This window comes from Henckelia pumila, chromosome 4 (genome assembly GCF_033568475.1).
Source record: "Henckelia pumila isolate YLH828 chromosome 4, ASM3356847v2, whole genome shotgun sequence".
Lineage (NCBI taxonomy): Eukaryota > Viridiplantae > Streptophyta > Magnoliopsida > Lamiales > Gesneriaceae > Henckelia > Henckelia pumila.
Window position 1 is genome coordinate 39,175,407 of NC_133123.1, and position 21,568 is coordinate 39,196,974.

Consider the following 21,568-nt stretch of genomic DNA (forward strand, 5'->3'; position numbering starts at 1 on the left):
TTGAGATTTTTAATTGAGCTGACAGTATCGATTGTGAGGATCACGACACAATCGACGGAATTGGATTTCGAGTTTTTTATAAAAAGTTATAAGCATTCTAAATCTTTCCTAAAACGGCAAAAACGCGATTTCGGAGGCCTAAACGAAGGAATTCGGCCAAAATCCGAGTTACATCACGACAAAATGAAATTTTGTCGTGACTTTGGTTCGTGAGATCGTTTCGGAGGGGACTACATTGGCCCTTTGGCCTACTGTGAGAAACAGCAAAAAAATTTCTAAGGTATTCCCACCCGGATTATGAACCTGGCGGCTTTGATACCACAAAAATGTCACGCCCCGTGATCGGAACGTAGCATCGGCGTTGTAAACAATTTTAAATCGTAAAACAACAAGCCATGTAGTACATAAACAGCCTTCAACCAGTCTTTACAAATCCAGTAATGTCTTTACAATAACCAAAACATGATAATAGCGGAAGCGAAATATAAGCGATAATAAAACTAATAAGACTGCTAGCAATTCCATAAATTTAGACTTGATCACCAACCCCAGAATGCGTTTTTTCATCATCATCCAACTGCTCTTCAGTATCTGGGAAGGGAAGTAAGGGGATGAGTGTTTGGGAAACACTCAGCAAGAGGGGGCCAATCGTACATGCAAATCGAATATACATATATATAGGAGTTCAAAGGAAGCACGTTCCAACACATGTCGCAACATAGATCAGAACAAGGCATGACTTGAAACTGAGCATCAATACATATCATGAATATCACATAAACTTAGACATAACACTGTTATTCATCTCGTTAATCATGGAACTGATCAGTCCCTAATTTTTACTCCTCTAAGGGGGCGAGGCCTTAAACGATTATTTTAACCCACCGCATCAGGGCCATATCATATCTTATCATGTTTTCGGAATTCCTTATCCACTTCTTAAGTCGAATTCTAAAAGTGCATAACAAGGAGTTTCATAGAACAAACATGTACGAATTTCAAGAAGTATGAACAGGCATGTACGATTGAATTTTCACAAACACGATCATGAACGTATTTAAAACATATATAGATATAAGCCCTCTTACAGTATTCGATTTATAACAAATCGTGCAGAACTTGATGTTGATGGTAAGCCTCAAACGTGAGCAAAAAACTTCTTCCACAATAGAACAGAATGCTTTCTTTGAAACTGGAATAGAAACCTTGCTCTGCTTGAACTGCTGCTATCGAACTGGTACTGCTTCTGCTAGTCCTCGAAAGTGGCAGAAGGTTGGAACTCAAAATGTGCAGAGTTTTACTCAGTTTTTTGTGTTCGAAATTGGTGTGATCTCCCTGCTAAATCTGCCACTATTTATAGGTGTAAGAAGCAGCTGAAGGGCCTCCCATTCATGGCCAATAACTCATATTAACAGCCATCATTCTTCATTATTGTAGCTGTTACAATCTTGATTTCTAGCTGTTACACTCCTTGGCTGATACATGCAACACTAATCTGCATACTCATTGTGGCTGTTACAATTCTAGCCTATGACCAAAAAACGTGGCTTCACATTCCTCCCACCTTGAGAGAAGTTTCGTCCTCGAAACTTGGATTGGGTTGTTCTTCAAAGAGAAATGGGTATATCTTTCGCATCTTCTCCTCTAACTCCCAAGTGGCTTCCCTTTCCGTGTGATTAGACCACTGAATTTTTACGTATGGAATGGTTCTTCTTCTCAACACTTGATCCTTGGTATCCACTATTCGTATTGGAACTTCTTCATACTTGAGCTCTTTTTTCAGATTCTCTTCAAATACCAGAGGTTCAATTTCAAGGACATGACTGGGATCTGGGATGTACTTCCGTAATTGAGAAACATGGAAAACATTGTGAATCCTTGACATATCTGGTGGTAAGGCCAGTCTATACGCCAAGGTTCCTACTTTGTCCAGAATCTCGAATGGTCCGACGTATCTAGGATTCAATTTTCCAGCTTTTCCAAATCGAACAACTCCTTTCATGGGTGAGATTTTTACATACGCCTTTTCACCTGCTTCATATTCCAACGGTCGTCTCTTCATATCAGCCCAACTCTTTTGTCGATCTTGAGCAGCTTTGAGTCTTTCCTTGATGATAGTTACTTTCTCTACCGTTTCTTGAATCAATTCAGGTCCAGTGATGGCTTTCTCTCCGACTTCATCCCAGTATAAAGGTGAGCGACACTTCCTCCCATATAATGCTTCGTATGGTGCCATACCAATACTGCTGTGGTAACTATTGTTGTAAGCAAATTCGATGAAAGGCAAGTGTTCACTCCAGTTACAACTAAATTCTATCACTCTCAAACTGATGGCCAAACAGAGAGAACAATCCAAACATTGGTGGCATACCAATACTTCTGTGGTAAACTATTGTTGTAAGCAAATTCGATGAAAGGCAAGTGTTTCACTCCAGTTACAACTAAATTCTAGAGCACAAGCCCTCAGCATATCCTCCAATGTTTGGATTGTTCTCTCTGTTTGGCCATCAGTTTGAGGGTGATAGGCCGTACTGAGAGTGATCTTGGTTCCCATTGCATTCTGAAAGCTTTTCCAAAATCTGGACGCAAACCTCGGGTCCCTATCTGACAAAATACTAGCAGGTACGCCATGTAATCTTACGATATTGTCCATGTACAGGGTAGCTAGTTTATCCAGGTTGTAGTTCATGCGGACCGGTAGGAAATGCGCTGTCTTTGTAAGTCTATCTACAATTACCCATATTCCGTCATGACTCTGCCTTGACTTGGGTAAACCGACAAAAAAATCCATAGAAATATGTTCCCACTTTCATTCTGGAATTTCCAAAGGTTGAAGTAATCCTCCAGGTCGTTGATGTTCAGCTTTGACTTTCTGACAGACCTGACATCATGACACAAACTCAGCAACATCCTTCTTCAATCCATTCCACCAAAAATTTCCTTTTAAATCTCGATACATCTTGGTGCTGCCGGGATGCACTGAAAATTTTGATTTGTGTGCCTCAGACATCACCTCATGACGAATATTATCGATGTTGGGTACACACAATCGTCCTTTCACCCACATAACTCCATTGGAATCTATTTCAAGATTTGGTGTCTTTCCTTCTCCTGCTTGCTCCCTGATTTTGCTAAAGAAGGATCGTGGCTTTGTTTCAATTTGACTGTTTCTCGAAACATGGTTGTGCTGAGAGTGAGGCTAAGATTACCTTACTCATGTTCTTCCGACTTAGAGCATCAGCTACCTTATTTGCTTTTCCAGGGTGATAGCTTATTGTCAAGTCATAATCCTTCAATAGTTCAATCCACCTTCTCTGTCTCATATTCAATTCTTTTTGAGTAAACAAGTACTTGAGACTTTGATGATCAGTAAATATTTCACACTTTGCACCGTAAAGATAATGTCTCCAAATCTTTAGTGCAAAGACCACTGCGGCTAATTCAAGGTCATGCGTAGGATAATTTTGCTCATACGGCTTTAATTGTCTTGAAGCATAAGCAATTACCCTTCCATCTTGCATGAGCACGCATCCCAATCCTCCTTTTGACGCGTCGCTATAGATGACAAAATCCTTGCCTTCAGTTGGAAGTATCAATACTGGTGAAGATGCCAGCTTTTTCTTCAGAATTTCAAAGCTCTGTTCACACGTTTCATCCCAGTTGAACTTAGAGTTCTTTTGTGTGAGTTTGGTGAGAGGTATAGCTATCGAAGAAAAACCTTCCACGAATTTTCGATAATAGCCAGCCAAACCTAGAAAGCTTCGGATTTCAGTTACAGTTTTTGGTCTAGGCCAATCCATCACTGCCTCCACTTTCTTGGGATCCACAGATACTCCGTCTTTGGATATTATATGGCCCAAGAAGGTGACGCTCTTTAGCCAAAATTCACACTTCTTGAATTTGGCATAAAGTTCTTTCTCTCTTAGCGTCTGGAGAGTGAGTCGGAGATGTTCTTTGTGGTCTTCTTCACTTGGTGAATATACGAGGATGTCGTCAATAAATACCACCACAAACTTGTCAAGGAACGGCTTGAATACTCTATTCATGAGATCCATAAATACTGCCGGTGCGTTAGTTAACCCAAAAGGCATCACCATAAATTCGTAATGCCCATACCGTGTCCTAAAAGCTGTTTTCGGAACATCTGCTGACTTGACTTTCAATTGATGATAGCCTGACCTTAGATCGAGCTTGGAAAAGACTGTAGCTCCTTTGAGCTGGTCAAACAAATCATCAATTCTTGGGAGGGGGTACTTGTTCTTGATTGTGATCTTATTGAGTTCTCGATAGTCGATACACAACCTCATACTCCCATCTTTCTTCTTCACAAATAGGACCGGGGCTCCCCAAGGAGATGCACTGGTCGTATTTGCTTTTTATCCAACAATTCTTGGAGTTGCTCTCTTAATTCTTTCAGCTCTGCTGGAGCCATTCGGTATGGTGCTTTTGAGATAGGTGCAGCACCAGGTACTAGATTAATTTCAAATTCCACTTCACGGTCGGGCATTACCCCAGGAAGTTCTTCAGGAAACACATCTGAAAATTCTTGAACTACAGGAATATCTTCTAATGAAAGTGCAACTTCTTCGTTTACTTCGCCTACCACTGCTAGGTATACTTCTTCGCCACTTTTCATAGCTTTCCAAGTTTGAGAAGCAGATAAAAGGGACTTCTGCTCCTTGACTTTGCCATGATAAATGACTTCGTCGAGATTTGCGGCTTTCAATTTGACATTCTTCATGCGACAATCTACTAAAGCATGGTTATTTGCTAGCCAATCCATTCCTAAAATGGCATCAAATTCTACCATGGGTAGTTGAATGAGTTCAGCTTGAAATATGTGTTCACTAATTGTCATTACACAATCTTTGTGAACCCTATGTGTTTCAATTGTTTTGCTAGTGGGAGTTGCTACTCTAAAAGGTTCCACCAGTATCTCAGGAGTAAGTCCTAACTTCTTAGCAAACCTCTTAGATATAAATGAATGCGTAGCACCACAATCAAACAATACATAAGCAGAAGTTTTGTTGATTAGAATGGTACCTGCTACAACGTCATTTGCATTCTCGACTTCTTCTTGTGTTACCGCAAAAACTCGGGCATTTGGCTTGTTCTCTTTTGGTTTATTCGTAGCAAAACTGCCTTTTGCCTCAGCGTCTTTGCCTTTGTTTTCTGGACAATCTGCAATGCGGTGTCCAGTCTTCCCACATCCAAAACAGGCGCCACTTGCTCTGCGGCATTCTCCAAAGTGTTTAAATCCACAGGTACTACATGTTTGGATTTCTTGATAGCTTGGTTTTGAAGGAGCGCTCTTGTTTGTTCCAGTAAACTGATATGGTTTCTTGAATGTCTGTTTTCCTGTTGAAGATTGCCCCACAAGAGGTCTCTTGTTCGTGTTCTCACCATCCCTTCGGTTGATATCGATCTCAGCTCGAATTGCAGCTCCCATTAAATCAGCGAAACTTGTGGCATGGTAAACTGCTAAAGCTGTCTGAATACGACTGCTCAAACCTCTTTTGAAACGGTGCATTTTCAAGACATCATCAGCCATGATAGTAGGAGCATACGTTCCAAGTGAATTGAATTTTGAAGTGTATTCAACCACTGACATATCCTGAGTCTGAGTGAAATTTTCGAACTCACTTAATTTTTGCAATCTGACTTCCGCAGGGTAATACTGCTTCAGGAACGCATCCTTAAATTGTCGCCACGTGATTGGACCAGCTGCTATCATAGGTGGTGACACTGCCTCCCACCACTTGACTGCTTTTTCTTCAAGAAGGGTGTTACTACATCCACCTTAAACTCATCAGGGATCTCGAGTAGGCGGAGTTGAGTCTCGATAATCTTCAGCCAATATTGGCCAACCTCAGGATCTGGATCTCCATTAAAGGTTTGGTCTCGGTTCTTTCTCAGTGACTCATAATGATACTTCACACCAAGCACCTGTGGTAGTGGGTTGACATTTGCAGGCGGGTTTCCCAACCCTTGAAGGGTGTTAGCCACAATGGCTTCTATAGCCGCCAAGTCAGCATGATTTAGGCCTAATACTTGCGGCGGCGGAGGGTTCCCTTCATTGTTGTTGTTGCGGTTTCTATAGCGTGGGTTACGATTGTTGCGTACTGGTCTCTCGTCCATGTCCTACATACGTAAAAGTTTCTAAGATTCTGATAGATTTATGGTTAGAAAAATAAATTAACAAGTTGAACACATAGGTAAACAAAAGACCATTCATTGAATTTCAGAATAACAACCGAATTGAAATAACAACTGATAGTTTTGGAATTGAAAGCAACAACTGATTTGGAAATAAGTGACAAGAAAACATAGCTGAATAAAAACTAATGCATCCATACTAATCTAAGTCTATAACTTCTCCATCCCCCAGAACATCGACGGCCACCTCCTCAACCTCAATCTCTTCCAAATCTTCCTCCGGATCCTCCTCAGGTTCCTCCTCGGAATCCTCTTCTTGCAGTTGATTCACGGCCTGGAGTAGAATGGCATTATTATTATTCAAGTTTGCCACTGTACCCTGCAATTGCTGGACTTGAGCTTCCAGCTGTTGGATGCGATCTCGCATCTGTTGACGACGCTGCCTATGTTCTGCGCAGGACTGCTGCCTCAACTGCTTCTCATGTTCCACTTGTTTAGACAAGTGGCTAACAACACCAGACAGCTCTGCTATGGTGTCCTGTGCTGTCCCCAATCTGTCTTTCGACTGCTTATGTTCTATCTCAGCTGCCTCCATTTTCCTTTCGTTTTGTTATGCTCTTCTTCAGACTTAATCACTTGGTTGCGCAGAGCTTCTTCACGAAAATGGTTAAGGTCCATGTCATCACGAAGATATATGTTGTCCCCCCTCACTTGCTCTAACTCATAGAAGTACTGGTTGGCCCTCTTCTCCCATTCATGCTGCTCACGTCTAGCAAGAACTATCTTAGCGCAAAGTCGAGTAATCTTATGCTTCTGGTTATCAATAACCAGTTGCTTCATGCGAAAGATGGAATGGGCACGAGTACGAGGAAAACTGGGCGCCATTTCCTGAAAGAAAACAAATGGAAAGGCAGGGCTTAGAACACAAAAAAAAATATATCAGAATTCAGCAATTACACAATACATGAACAGTTTGCAATAATTACAAACGAAACGGGACTTTTCGGAAAAATTTTCCAAAAATGGAAAATTTTGAGATTTTTAATTGAGCTGACAGTATCGATTGTGAGGATCACGACACAATCGACGGAATTGGATTTCGAGTTTTTTATAAAAAGTTATAAGCATTCTATATCTTTCCTAAAACAGCAAAAACGCGATTTCGGAGGCCTAAACGAAGGAATTCAGCCAAAATCCAAGTTACATCACCACAAAATGAAATTTTGTCGTGACTTTGGTTCGTGAGATCGTTTCGGAGGGGACTACATTGGCCCTTTGGCCTACTGTGAGAAACTGCAAAAAAATTTCTAAGGTATTCCCACCCGGATTATGAACCTGGCGGCTTTGATACCACAAAAATGTCACGCCCCGTGATCGGAACGTAGCATCGGCGTTGTAAACAATTTTAAATCGTAAAAAAACAAGCCATGTAGTACATAAACAGCCTTCAACCAGTCTTTACAAATCCAGTAATGTCTTTACAATAACCAAAACAAGATAATAGCGGAAGCGAAATTATAAGCGATAATAAAACTAATAAGACTGCTAGCAATTTCATAAATTTAGACTTGATCACCAACCCCAGAATGCGTTTTTCTCATCATCATCCAACTGCTCTTCAGTATCTGGGAAGGGAAGTAAGGGGGATGAGTGTTTTGGGAAACACTCAGCAAGAGGGGGCCAATCGTACATGCAAATGTCGAATATACATATATATAGGAGTTCAAAGGAAGCACGTTCCAACACATGTCGCAACATAGATCAGAACAAGGCATGACTTGAAACTGAGCATCAATACATATCATGAATATCACATAAACTTAGACATAACACTGTTATTCATCTCGTTAATCATTGATACTGATCAGTCCCTAATTTTTACTCCTCTAAGGGGGCGAGGCCTTAAACGGTTATTATAACCCACCGCATCAGGGCCATATCATATCTTATCATGTTTTCGGAATTCCTTATCCACTTCTTAAGTCGAATTCTAACAGTGCATAACAAGGAGTTTCATAGAACAAACATGTACGAATTTCAAAGAAGTATGAACCAGGCCATGTACGATTGAATTTTCACAAACACGATCATGAACGTATTTAAAACATATATAGATATAAGCCCTCTTACAGTATTCGATGTATAACAAATCGTGCAGAACTTGATGTTGATGGTAAGCCTCAAACGTGAGCAGAAAACTTCTTCCACAATAGAACAGAATGCTTTCTTTGAAACTGGAACAGAAACCTTGCTCTGCTTGAATGCTGCTATCGAACTGTACTGCTTCTGCTAGTCCTCGAAAGTGGCAGAAGGTTGGAACTCAAAATGTGCAGAGTTTTTACTCAGTTTTTGTGTTCGAAAATTGGTGTGATCTCCCTGCTAAATCTGCCACTATTTATAGGTGTAAGAAGCAGCTGAAGGGCCTCCCATTCATGGCCAATAACTCATATTAACAGCCATCATTCTTCATTATTGCAGCTGTTACAATCTCTTGATTTCTAGCTGTTACACTCCTTGGCTGATACATGCAACACTAATCTGCATACTCATTGTGGCTGTTACTATTCTAGCCTATGACCAAAAAACGTGGCTTCACATTCCTCCCACCTTGAGAGAAGTTTCGTCCTCGAAACTTGGATTGGGTTGTTTTTCAAAGAGAAATGGGTATAGCTTTCGCATCTTCTCCTCTAACTCCCAAGTGGCTTCCCTTTCCGTGTGATTAGACCACTGAATTTTTACGTATGGAATGGTTCTTCTTCTCAACACTTGATCCTTGGTATCCACTATTCGTATTGGAACTTCTTCATACTTGAGCTCTTTTTTCAGATTCTCTTCAATTACCAGAGGTTCAATTTCAAGGACATGACTGGGATCTGGGATGTACTTCCGTAATTGAGAAACATGGAAAACATTGTGAATCCTTGACATATCTGGTGGTAAGGCCAGTCTATACGCCAAGGTTCCTACTTTGTCCAGAATCTCGAATGGTCCGACGTATCTAGGATTCAATTTTCCAGCTTTTCCAAATCGAACAACTCCTTTCATGGGTGAGATTTTTACATACGCCTTTTCACCTGCTTCATATTCCAACGGTCGTCTCTTCATATCAGCCCAACTCTTTTGTCGATCTTGAGCAGCTTTGAGTCTTTCCTTGATGATAGTTACTTTCTCTACCGTTTCTTGAATCAATTCAGGTCCAGTGATGGCTTTCTCTCCGACTTCATCCCAGTATAAAGGTGAGCGACACTTCCTCCCATATAATGCTTCGTATGGTGCCATACCAATACTGCTGTGGTAACTATTGTTGTAAGCAAATTCGATGAAAGGCAAGTGTTCACTCCAGTTACAACTAAATTCTAGAGCAAGCCCTCAGCATATCCTCCAATGTTTGGATTGTTCTCTCTGTTTGGCCATCAGTTTGAGGGTGATAGGCCGTACTGAGAGTGATCTTGGTTCCCATTGCATTCTGAAAGCTTTTCCAAAATCTGGACGCAAACCTCGGGTCCCTATCTGACAAAATACTAGCAGGTACGCCATGTAATCTTACGATATTGTCCATGTACAGGGTAGCTAGTTTATCCAGGTTGTAGTTCATGCGGACCGGTAGGAAATGCGCTGTCTTTGTAAGTCTATCTACAATTACCCATATTCCGTCATGACTCTGCCTTGACTTGGGTAAACCGACAACAAAATCCATAGAAATATGTTCCCACTTTCATTCTGGAATTTCCAAAGGTTGAAGTAATCCTCCAGGTCGTTGATGTTCAGCTTTGAATTTCTGACAGACCTGACATCATGACACAAACTCAGCAACATCCTTCTTCATTCCATTCCACCAAAAATTTCCTTTTAAATCTCGATACATCTTGGTGCTGCCGGGATGCACTGAAAATTTTGATTTGTGTGCCTCAGACATCACCTCATGACGAATATTATCGATGTTGGGTACACACAATCGTCCTTTCACCCACATAACTCCATTGGAATCTATTTCAAGATTTGGTGTCTTTCCTTCTCCTGCTTGCTCCCTGATTTTTGCTAAAGAAGGATCGTGGCTTTGTTTCAATTTGACTGTTTCTCGAAAACATGGTTGTGCTGAGAGTGAGGCTAAGATTACCTTACTCATGTTCTTCCGACTTAGAGCATCAGCTACCTTATTTGCTTTTCCAGGGTGATAGCTTATTGTCAAGTCATAATCCTTCAATAGTTCAATCCACCTTCTCTGTCTCATATTCAATTCTTTTTGAGTAAACAAGTACTTGAGACTTTGATGATCAGTAAATATTTCACACTTTGCACCGTAAAGATAATGTCTCCAAATCTTTAGTGCAAAGACCACTGCGGCTAATTCAAGGTCATGCGTAGGATAATTTTGCTCATACGGCTTTAATTGTCTTGAAGCATAAGCAATTACCCTTCCATCTTGCATGAGCACGCATCCCAATCCTCCTTTTGACGCGTCGCTATAGATGACAAAATCCTTGCCTTCAGTTGGAAGTATCAATACTGGTGAAGATGCCAGCTTTTTCTTCAGAATTTCAAAGCTCTGTTCACACGTTTCATCCCAGTTGAACTTAGAGTTCTTTTGTGTGAGTTTGGTGAGAGGTATAGCTATCGAAGAAAAACCTTCCACGAATTTTCGATAATAGCCAGCCAAACCTAGAAAGCTTCGGATTTCAGTTACAGTTTTTGGTCTAGGCCAATCCATAACTGCCTCCACTTTCTTGGGATCCACAGATACTCCGTCTTTGGATATTATATGGCCCAAGAAGGTGACGCTCTTTAGCCAAAATTCACACTTCTTGAATTTGGCATAAAGTTCTTTCTCTCTTAGCGTCTGGAGAGTGAGTCGGAGATGTTCTTTGTGGTCTTCTTCACTTGGTGAATATACGAGGATGTCGTCAATAAATACCACCACAAACTTGTCAAGGAACGGCTTGAATACTCTATTCATGAGATCCATAAATACTGCCGGTGCGTTAGTTAACCCAAAAGGCATCACCATAAATTCGTAATGCCCATACCGTGTCCTAAAAGCTGTTTTCGGAACATCTGCTGACTTGACTTTCAATGGATGATAGCCTGACCTTAGATCGAGCTTGGAAAAGACTGTAGCTCCTTTGAGCTGGTCAAACAAATCATCAATTCTTGGGAGGGGGTACTTGTTCTTGATTGTGATCTTATTGAGTTCTCGATAGTCGATACACAACCTCATACTCCCATCTTTCTTCTTCACAATAGGACCGGGGCTCCCCAAGGAGATGCACTTGGTCGTATTTGCTTTTTATCCAACAATTCTTGGAGTTGCTCTCTTAATTCTTTCAGCTCTGCTGGAGCCATTCGGTATGGTGCTTTTGAGATAGGTGCAGCACCAGGTACTAGATTAATTTCAAATTCCACTTCACGGTCGGGCATTACCCCAGGAAGTTCTTCAGGAAACACATCTGAAAATTCTTGAACTACAGGAATATCTTCTAATGAAAGTGCAACTTCTTCGTTTACTTCGCCTACCACTGCTAGGTATACTTCTTCGCCACTTTTCATAGCTTTCCAAGTTTGAGAAGCAGATAAAAGGGACTTCTGCTCCTTGACTTTGCCATGATAAATGACTTCGTCGAGATTTGCGGCTTTCAATTTGACATTCTTCATGCGACAATCTACTAAAGCATGGTTATTTGCTAGCCAATCCATTCCTAAAATGGCATCAAATTCTACCATGGGTAGTTGAATGAGTTCAGCTTGAAATATGTGTTCACTAATTGTCATTACACAATCTTTGTGAACCCTATGTGTTTCAATTGTTTTGCTAGTGGGAGTTGCTACTCTAAAAGGTTCCACCAGTATCTCAGGAGTAAGTCCTAACTTCTTAGCAAACCTCTTAGATATAAATGAATGCGTAGCACCACAATCAAACAATACATAAGCAGAAGTTTTGTTGATTAGAATGGTACCTGCTACAACGTCATTTGCATTCTCGACTTCTTCTTGTGTTACCACAAAAACTCGGGCATTTGGCTTGTTCTCTTTTGGTTTATTCGTAGCAAAACTTCCTTTTGCCTCAGCTTCTTTGCCTTTGTTTTCTGGACAATCTGCAATGCGGTGTCCAGTCTTCCCACATCCAAAATAGGCGCCACTTGCTCTGCGGCATTCTCAAAAGTGTTTAAATCCACAGGTACTACATGTTTGGATTTCTTGATAGCTTGGTTTTGAAGGAGCGCTCTTGTTTGTTCCAGTAAACTGATATGGTTTCTTGAATGTCTGTTTTCCTGTTGAAGATTGCCCCACAAGAGGTCTCTTGTTCGTGTTCTCACCATCCCTTCGGTTGATATCGATCTCAGCTCGAATTGCAGCTCCCATTAAATCAGCGAAACTTGTGGCATGGTAAACTGCTAAAGCTGTCTGAATACGACTGCTCAAACCTCTTTTGAAACGGTGCATTTTCAAGACATCATCAGCCATGATAGTAGGAGCATACGTTCCAAGTGAATTGAATTTTGAAGTGTATTCAACCACTGACATATCCTGAGTCTGAGTGAAATTTTCGAACTCACTTAATTTTTGCAATCTGACTTCCGCAGGGTAATACTGCTTCAGGAACGCTTCCTTAAATTGTCGCCACGTGATTGGACCAGCTGCTATCATAGGTGGTGACACTGCCTCCCACCACTTGACTGCTTTTTCTTCCAAGAAGGGTGTTACTACATCCACCTTAAACTCATCAGGGATCTCGAGTAGGCGGAGTTGAGTCTCGATATTCTTGAGCCAATATTGGCCAACCTCAGGATCTGGATCTCCTTTAAAGGTTTGGGCTCGGTTCTTTCTCAGTGACTCATAATGATACTTCACCCCATGCACCTGTGGTAGTGGGTTGCCATTTGCAGGCGGGTTTCCCAACCCTTGAAGGGTGTTAGCCACAATGGCTGCTATAGCCGCCAAGTCAGCATGATTTAGGCCTAATACTTGCGGGGTGGCGGCGGCGGCGGAGGGTTCCCTTCATTGTTGTTTGTTGCGGTTTCTATAGCGTGGGTTACGATTGTTGCGTACTGGTCTCTCGTCCATGTCCTACATACGTAAAAGTTTCTAAGATTCTGATAGATTTATGGTTTAGAAAAATAAATTAACAAGTTGAACACATAGGTAAACAAAAGACCATTCATTGAATTTCAGAATAACAACCGAATTGAAATAACAACTGATAGTTTTGGAATTGAAAGCAACAACTGATTTGGAAATAAGTGACAAGAAAACATAGCTGAATAAAAACTAATGCATCCATACTAATCTAAGTCTATAACTTCTCCATCCCCCAGAACATCGGCGGCCACCTCCTCAACCTCAATCTCTTCCGGATCTTCCTCCGGATCCTCCTCAGGTTCCTCCTCGGAATCCTCTTCTTGAAGTTGATTCACGGCCTGGAGTAGAATGGCATTATGATTATTCAAGTTTGCCACTGTACCCTGCAATTGCTGGACTTGAGCTTCCAGCTGTTGGATGCGATCTCGCATCTGTTGACGACGCTGCCCATGTTCTGCGCAGGACTGCTGCCTCAACTGCTTCTCATGTTCCACTTGTTTATACATGTGGCTAACAACACCAGACAGCTCTGCTATGGTGTCCTGTGCTGTCCCCAATCTGTCTTTCGACTGCTTATGTTCTATCTCAGCTGCCTCCATTTTTCCTTTCGTTTTGTTATGCTCTTCTTCAGACTTAATCACTTGGTTGCGCAGAGCTTCTTCACGAAAATGGTTAAGGTCCATGTCATCACGAAGATATATGTTGTCCCCCCTCACTTGCTCTAACTCATAGAAGTACTGGTTGGCCCTCTTCTCCCATTCACGCTGCTCACGTCTAGCAAGAACTACCTTAGCGCAAAGTCGAGTAATCTTATGCTTCTGGTTATCAATAACCAGTTGCTTCATGCGAAAGATGGAATGGGCACGAGTACGAGGAAAACTGGGCGCCATTTCCTGAAAGAAAACAAATGGAAAGGCAGGGCTTAGAACAAAAAAAAAATATATCAGAATTCAGCAATTACACAATACATGAACAGTTTGCAATAATTACAAACGAAACGGGACTTTTCGGAAAAATTTTCCAAAAATGGAAAATTTTGAGATTTTTAATTGAGCTGACAGTATCGATTGTGAGGATCACGACACAATCGACGGAATTGGATTTCGAGTTTTTTATAAAAAGTTATAAGCATTCTAAATCTTTTCTAAAACGGCAAAAACGCGATTTCGTAGGCCTAAACGAAGGCATTCGGCCAAAATCCGAGTTACATCACGACAAAATGTAATTTTGTGGTGACTTTGGTTCGTGAGATCATTTCGGAGGGGACTACATTGGCCCTTTGGCCTACTGTGAGAAACTGCAAAAAAATTTCTAAGGTATTCCCACCCGGATTATGAACCTGGCGGCTTTGATACCACAAAAATGTCACGCCCCGTGATCGGAACGTAGCATCGGCATTGTAAACAATTTTAAATCGTAAAACAACAAGCCATGTAGTACATAAACAGCCTTAACCAGTCTTTACAAATCCAGTAATGTCTTTACAATAACCAAAACATGATAATAGCGGAAGCGAAATATAAGCGATAATAAAACCAATAAGACTGCTAGCAATTTCATAAATTTAGACTTGATCACCAACCCCAGAATGCGTTTTTCTCATCATCATCCAACTGCTCTTCAGTATTTGAGAAGGGAAGTAAGGGGGATGAGTGTTTTGGAAACACTTAGCAACAGGGGGCCAATCGTACATGCAAATATCGAATATACCTATATATAGGAGTTCAAAGGAAGCACGTTCCAACACATGTCGCAACATAGATCAGAACAAGGCATGACTTGAAACTGAGCATCAATACATATCATGAATATCACATAAACTTAGACATACACTGTTATTCATCTCGTTAATCATGGCTACTGATCAGTCCCTAATTTTTACTCCTCTAAGGAGGCGAGGCCTTAAACGGTTATTATAACCCACGCATCAGGGCCATATCATATCTTATCATGTTTTCGGAATTCCTTATCCACTTCTTAAGTCGAATTCTAACAGTGCATAACAAGGAGTTTCATAGAACAAACATGTACGAATTTCAAAGAAGTATGAACCAGGCCATGTACGATTGAATTTTCACAAACACGATCATGAACGTATTTAAAACATATATAGATATAAGCCCTCTTACAGTAATCGATTTATAACAAATCGTGCAGAACTTGATGTTGATGGTAAGCCTCAAACGTGAGCAGAAAACTTCTTCCACAATAGAACAGAATGCTTTCTTTGAAACTGGAACAGAAACCTTGCTCTGCTTGAACTGCTGCTATCGAACTGGTACTGCTTCTGCTAGTCCTCGAAAGTGGCAGAAGGTTGGAACTCAAAATGTGCAGAGTTTTACTCAGTTTTTGTGTTCGAAATTGGTGTGATATCCCTGCTAAATCTGCCACTATTTATAGGTGTAAGAAGCAGCTGAAGGGCCTCCCATTCATGGCCAATAACTCATATTAACAGCCATCATTCTTCATTATTGCAGCTGTTACAATCTCTTGATTTCTAGCTGTTACACTCCTTGGCTGATACATGCAACACTAATCTTCATACTCATTGTGGCTGTTACAATTCTAGCCTATGACCAAAAAACGTGGCTTCACAGCTTGAACCTGAAACCAAGCAAGCGTTAGAGGAGGCCGGGAGAGTATCCCCCGGCGTACGTAGACCGTCCGATGCTCAAATCTGTTGGGAAAGATAGCCAAATTTAATTGACTTTTATGTAGCGGAAGCGTTTGATTCTTTTCTCCTTCAGTGATACTATCAGATCAAAGTGTTTCCATGATATCAAATATCAATCAAGATAATGTGCACGAATAAGAACGACACAAAGATTTTTACGTGAAAAATCCAAAATAGGAAACAACTACGGGACCGAAGTCCACCAAAAAAATCCCCACTATATCAATAATGGGTACAACACATTCCTACAATAATCGGACATCGCCGCAACCACAGAGCATAGTAAAATTTATCTAAATGACTAGGCTACAAAAACACTCAATATTGCTTGTGTTTTTAGGATTTCTTGGATGGTTTTGAATCAATGCAAATGAGGCTATTTATAGGAAAATGTTTGGGCTTGTTGAAGTGTGAAACCATGGTGTGAATGACATCAAGTTAGGTAGCCACCATGGTTGAACTTTGAATTGTTGATTCCAAAATGTATTTGAATTCCAACAATTCTCCCCCTCAAAATCATTTTGTAGATTTAATCAGACCCGCTGCACTTCTACAGCATTACAAATTTTGTTGCTAAACTCGAAAAACATGAATATAATAGAACAGTACAACAAGAGTAAACAATAAAGTGAATGAGAAATAATAAGAAAACTGTAAAACAAACCGATGTCTGTATCTAAATACAGTTTTCTTTAAAACAGATTACTCGCTTCCAGAAGATGCTTGAGGATCAACATATATAGATGTATGTTTCTCAGAATAACAATGGTTAAACCGTAGCAAAACCAAACTCAAATTCTCTACTTCGACAAACTCGAATCGGACTTTCACTTTATCATCAAAACTTAACGGAGGTCAAATGAGAAGATTACTATGATGAAATGCAGAGAATAATTGAATGAGATCTTGAATATCTTTTGTATGTGGATCGAGGAAATGAACACAATATTTATAGATTACAAAAATACACCCAGAGTCATGCAAGTATTAATTAACTCAAGAATGTGAATAACCAAAGTTTCAAATTAACTCAAAAATGTGGAGAGCCAAAAAATACTCTCACATTCATGAATTATAATTTTCATTCAAAATTTTAATTTAAGATAAATATCCAAAATACAATTCTCACAATCTGTTGAGAAATAAGTTTAATATTGTAGTCACAAGCAGTTCACTCTTCATCAACAAATAATTGGCAAATGATGACCGTTCAAACATATAAGAGAAAAGAAACCATGAAAAACGTCTGGTCGATAATAAATACATTCAAATATGTACATGGATGAAATTATGTTTTTTCAGTCTAGTGCAAGTGTGAGACAGGATTTTACAATAATGGGGACATAAAAATAATTTTCAGGAAAATAAACTTTCATAGGAGATTATCAATAAATTCGAGATTTTATTTTTTTCCTAATTTTTAATACATATATAGATTGTGTCGACTTATTTCACGGATAAAGATCCATATAAGGCCGGTTTAAAAAATCTCCTGTAAATGTTTTTGTTTTTGTGACGCAAAGGTTCTCTCTTTTGAGCCTTTATTCGGGGATTTTAATTATTTTTCTTTTATTATTATTTTTTATTGAATATTTTTAAAAAAATATATTTGTAAAATGATAAAATTTTAAATTTTCTTATGAAGGTCGCTTTTCCAATTGCATTATGTATCCATAAATTTTTTTGTATCGTGTCGTCAATCTCATAGATAATATTTATATTAGAAAAAATTGCATGTATCACCCCTATGAAATCCCGAGTTTGTTGATGATGCCCTATAAAAGTGTTTTGAGCATAATAACCCCCTGTGTTTCAAGATTTGTAGCACACACACCCCTTTCGGCTAAAAAATAACGAAACTGTCCTTAAATAACTTTTATGAACTCTTTTATCACACTTTATTGAAAATTTAAATTTAAACATAATGCATTAACTATTTATTTTCAATTAAGTTTATTTTATAACAATCAGTTTAATTAAATTTATATATTAAATTTTATTTAAAATAATTAAAACTTATCTACTTAATTTAACGTAATAATACAATTTACTATTAAAATATATTTAACATATAACAAAGTACTAACATAAAATAATTATATATAATTTTCCAAAGTTATTGAACTAAAATTTGATTATTTTTTTTATTTTTTTAAATATAGGAATTATAAAATAAAATTAATTTAATTATTTAATTAAACGGGGGAATTTTTGTCATTTTTAGCTAAAAGTGGGGGTTTTATACAACCCCCCCCCCCACTCAAAAGGGTGCTGTGTATGAACTGATCTTGAATCATAAAGAATTTTTTATTTTTTAGCTCAAAAAACTTTTATAGAGGGTCATTAGCAAACACCAAGATTTCACATTAAGTGATGCATTCAATTTTCCTCTTTTATATTTATAACACAACCACAATAACTATTCACTATGGTAAATTTCAATTTTGGTGGTTTTACTCAATTCCACTAATAGATGGAGGTACACGAACTGAAGTATATATATATTACAGGAAACTTGTAAACAACATTATTTTTTTTGCTCGAATTGGAGAATGGTTATTACATATGTTAGCATGTGGAGATCCAATTATATTATAGAATTGAAGTGTAGAGATTTATTTTTTATTGATTTCAAGGCTTGGCCATTCGACCTGCTGCCCCATAGGAACAACACCCGCAATATTGGTCCGGGGATAGGCATAACCACAGCAGCCCCATCTACATTTGCCACGATAACCCACCACCATACCCGCCTGCAGGTAAACTGTAATAGATCTAATTGTGATGCCGATCGGTTTTAAAATATACAAATAAAATTTGTGAGCATAGAATCTGACATGGTTTTTTTTTAAAAAAAAAAATCGACGGAAAATAACAAAATTGATCGGTAATTGATCTAATTGTGGATTTTGATAAGATAACTATGTCAAACTTTCATATCAAGTTTATTAATTAGTGAGAAAAGATAATATCAGTCTTTATATTTTATTAAATAATCGCATTGGCCCACCAAGTTTTAAAATAAATAAATAAAATAAATAAATATATATATATTTATATATATATATCATATATATATATAGAGTTTCTTTCAAATGTCCCACCTACCATGCCCACCATGATGATGTGGCATTATTTAGCTTGGACCTACAATTTATCACATCTTTATCACATCCAATAAAATAGTGTCACCATCATTGCGTGGGCATGGTGGTGGGCATGATAGGTTGTGCGGCACTTGAAAGTAATCTCTATATTTATATATCATATACAATTTTGCTATCCTGCTCCCACTCATCTGGTGGTGGGGGGGCCCGGGCACACATCTAATGTGCCCACCATGAGGTGGCATTTCAACTATTGGATGTGATGAATTGTGCGTCTCAATAGTTGAAGTGGCCACCTCATGGTGAGCACATTATTGTGGGCACGGTGGGTGGGTCATAGGATAGCAAAACTCATCATATATATATATATATTATATATATTATATATAATATATATTTATATAATATATATCATATATATATATATAATTAGCCAATTCTAGGCGTTTTCATGTTTGTTTTTATCCACTTAACACATCAAATTTGTATTATTAAATCTTTTAAAATTTTGTGTTTTGTGGGTTTTTACACTTTTTTCATTGGAATCAGGAATGTAGATGTGGCATAGGGAAAACTATTTATGGCTTAATAATAATTTAATAATTAGATTAAAATCATTGATTGGTAATTTCAAATTATTTTTTTCTAAAAATACTAATATATAATTTATTTGTGATCAATTATTAAAAGGTAAAAGGAAAATGTATAGTTATTTGATACTATAGAAAAAATTGGGAAAATTGAAAATTTATCATCATATGAAAATTTTGGGTTTGCTGATTCAACCCGTTATGAAAGTTTTTTGAATTTTTTCTCCTTGGATTGGTTCTATCGAACGATGAAACATTTAGGACTGAATCCGACGAGAATGTTCAAACATTTAAAAACTAAACTGATGAGAAAAGTTTAAACATTTAGGAGTTAGGACTGTACCGCGATTTTTTTCCCCAATAGTGGATAGTGGGAAGCTAGAAGGGGAATTATTGGAATGTGAAAAAATTTCAGCAAATGGACCATTTCTATTATACCATCTCACCTTTATATATATATATAGATATGATCTCACGGATGGCTTTATTACAGATGCAAACCCTATCAATATTTACAAAAAAAATTAAGCTAATACTTTTGACATAAAAAATAATAATTTTTATTGAAGATGAAATTCCAAATAAGAGATTGTCTCATAAAATTGACTGATAAACATCGTTCTCACATGAGTTTTTGTGATAATATAATAATTAGATGTCAATTCTATATCAACAATTAAATCCGAATATTTAAATGATTAAGATAAAATTCTTTTATATAATTTGAAAACTCACTTATCGATTTTAAAGCAATCAAGAATATGCATGTTTACGTCTCCACCCAATTGGGAGAATATCTAAAACCGCCCCTACCCACAATAACAAATAAATAAAAACAAAAAAAAAAAATGTTGAGGTTGTGAACTCAAAAAAGAACTGAAGTAGGCGCCTTTTTTAAGAAAATACTAATGTGGATGGTTAAAAGATATTACTGAAATGTGAAAATGCTTTACCAAATGACGGTGCCTTTTTCTAGTTATAAGAAGTACTTCTATGGAAAGAAACCATTTTAATCTGGTTTTTCACCCGGTGTTTACTATTATATTATTATCTATTGATAATCTATTAATACATAAAATTTCATGTTATATGTTATAAAGTTATATGAACCATGCAATATTTTTGAGATATAAATTTAAAAAATTCAATACTTCAATTTTTTTTTATCAAGTCATAGCCGTCGTCTCATCATTGTAAATTTTTTAAAATGTTAAAATTTGACAGCATTTCCTTTGGCGACATATTATCAAATATATTTGTTTTTTATCCTATTTTCCATATTATGTACCACGATTGATTATCCTTTTAACTTTTAAATAATGGCTCACTAATAAGTTATACTTTAAATTTTCAAATAAACTTTAACAGTAATCAGCCCGATCGGGTGATTTTTTAATTCTTATTTTAAAAATTATATTAGTGTTTATTTAAGTATATTACACATTTATTATCATATTACTGATACATTTTATACGATGTGAAAATCCATTTTATTACATAATTCTTGTAATGATTTGTTTAATTGACAAAATTGGTGGTTAACTACAAGAATTTTGGGATTTTAAACCATTTAACGATTTTAGCCACGGTTTTTTTTTTAAATTTAAATTGATAATTAAATAACAACAAGGTGCGCCCTAAAAAACAAGGTTTGCAATAAATGATTGTTTTAGTTTGATTGAGTGTGCAGCCTACCCACAAAAATAATTTAATCGTGGAGTGTACGGAAATGTTTATATCAAAGTAAATATATATTCTTACCTCTACCCAAGACAAGTCTCAGCCAATTCTCTAGCAGCTACCACGGAGGAAATGAGAAGAAATGTGGCAATTAAAATGCCAAGAAATAAAAGTCCCTTCAATCCCATGTTCGGTTTGATTTTGAAGAAGAATTAATGTAGCCAATATTCAAGTCTCTACTTATATTTATAGATAATACAAAATTTCTGTGTCTTGACTTGGTCCTT

The 21,568-nt window shown here is 37.9% G+C and overlaps 2 protein-coding genes across 2 annotated transcripts; both read right to left on the minus strand.

Annotated features, from left to right (window-relative positions):
* Positions 1-2,809: 2,809 nt before the first annotated feature.
* Positions 2,810-5,734, minus strand: LOC140860888 (uncharacterized). Its single transcript, XM_073263888.1, has 3 exons — positions 4,361-5,734; positions 3,210-4,217; positions 2,810-2,881 (listed from the first exon to the last, which is right to left on the minus strand). The coding sequence occupies exons 1-3, from the start codon at positions 5,732-5,734 to the stop codon at positions 2,810-2,812; spliced, it is 2,454 nt and encodes an 817-aa protein (XP_073119989.1).
* Positions 5,735-9,949: 4,215 nt separating this feature from the next.
* Positions 9,950-14,120, minus strand: LOC140860889 (uncharacterized). The gene is made up of 5 exons (XM_073263889.1): positions 13,435-14,120; positions 13,307-13,348; positions 12,395-13,147; positions 11,401-12,295; positions 9,950-11,281 (listed from the first exon to the last, which is right to left on the minus strand). Exons 1-5 carry the CDS (start codon positions 14,118-14,120, stop codon positions 9,950-9,952), a joined length of 3,708 nt encoding a protein of 1,235 aa, XP_073119990.1.
* Positions 14,121-21,568: the final 7,448 nt, after the last annotated feature.

Excerpts from the sequence above, each read along its gene's own strand:
- LOC140860888 (XM_073263888.1), bottom strand. The coding sequence starts at position 5,734 with ATGATAGCAGCTGGTCCAATCACGTGGCGACAATTTAAGGATGCGTTC. Across the intron at positions 4,218-4,360 it reads ATAAAAAGCAAATACGACCA|CTCAAAGGAGCTACAGTCTT; the intron begins GTGCATCTCCTT and ends TTGTTTGACCAG. Across the intron at positions 2,882-3,209 it reads GTCGGAAGAACATGAGTAAG|GTCTGTCAGAAAGTCAAAGC; the intron begins GTAATCTTAGCC and ends TCATGATGTCAG.
- LOC140860889 (XM_073263889.1), bottom strand. The coding sequence starts at position 14,120 with ATGGCGCCCAGTTTTCCTCGTACTCGTGCCCATTCCATCTTTCGCATG. Across the intron at positions 13,349-13,434 it reads GAAGTTATAGACTTAGATTA|TTGTTATTTCAATTCGGTTG; the intron begins GTATGGATGCAT and ends CAAAACTATCAG. Across the intron at positions 11,282-11,400 it reads CATCTCCTTGGGGAGCCCCG|CTCAAAGGAGCTACAGTCTT; the intron begins GTCCTATTGTGA and ends TTGTTTGACCAG.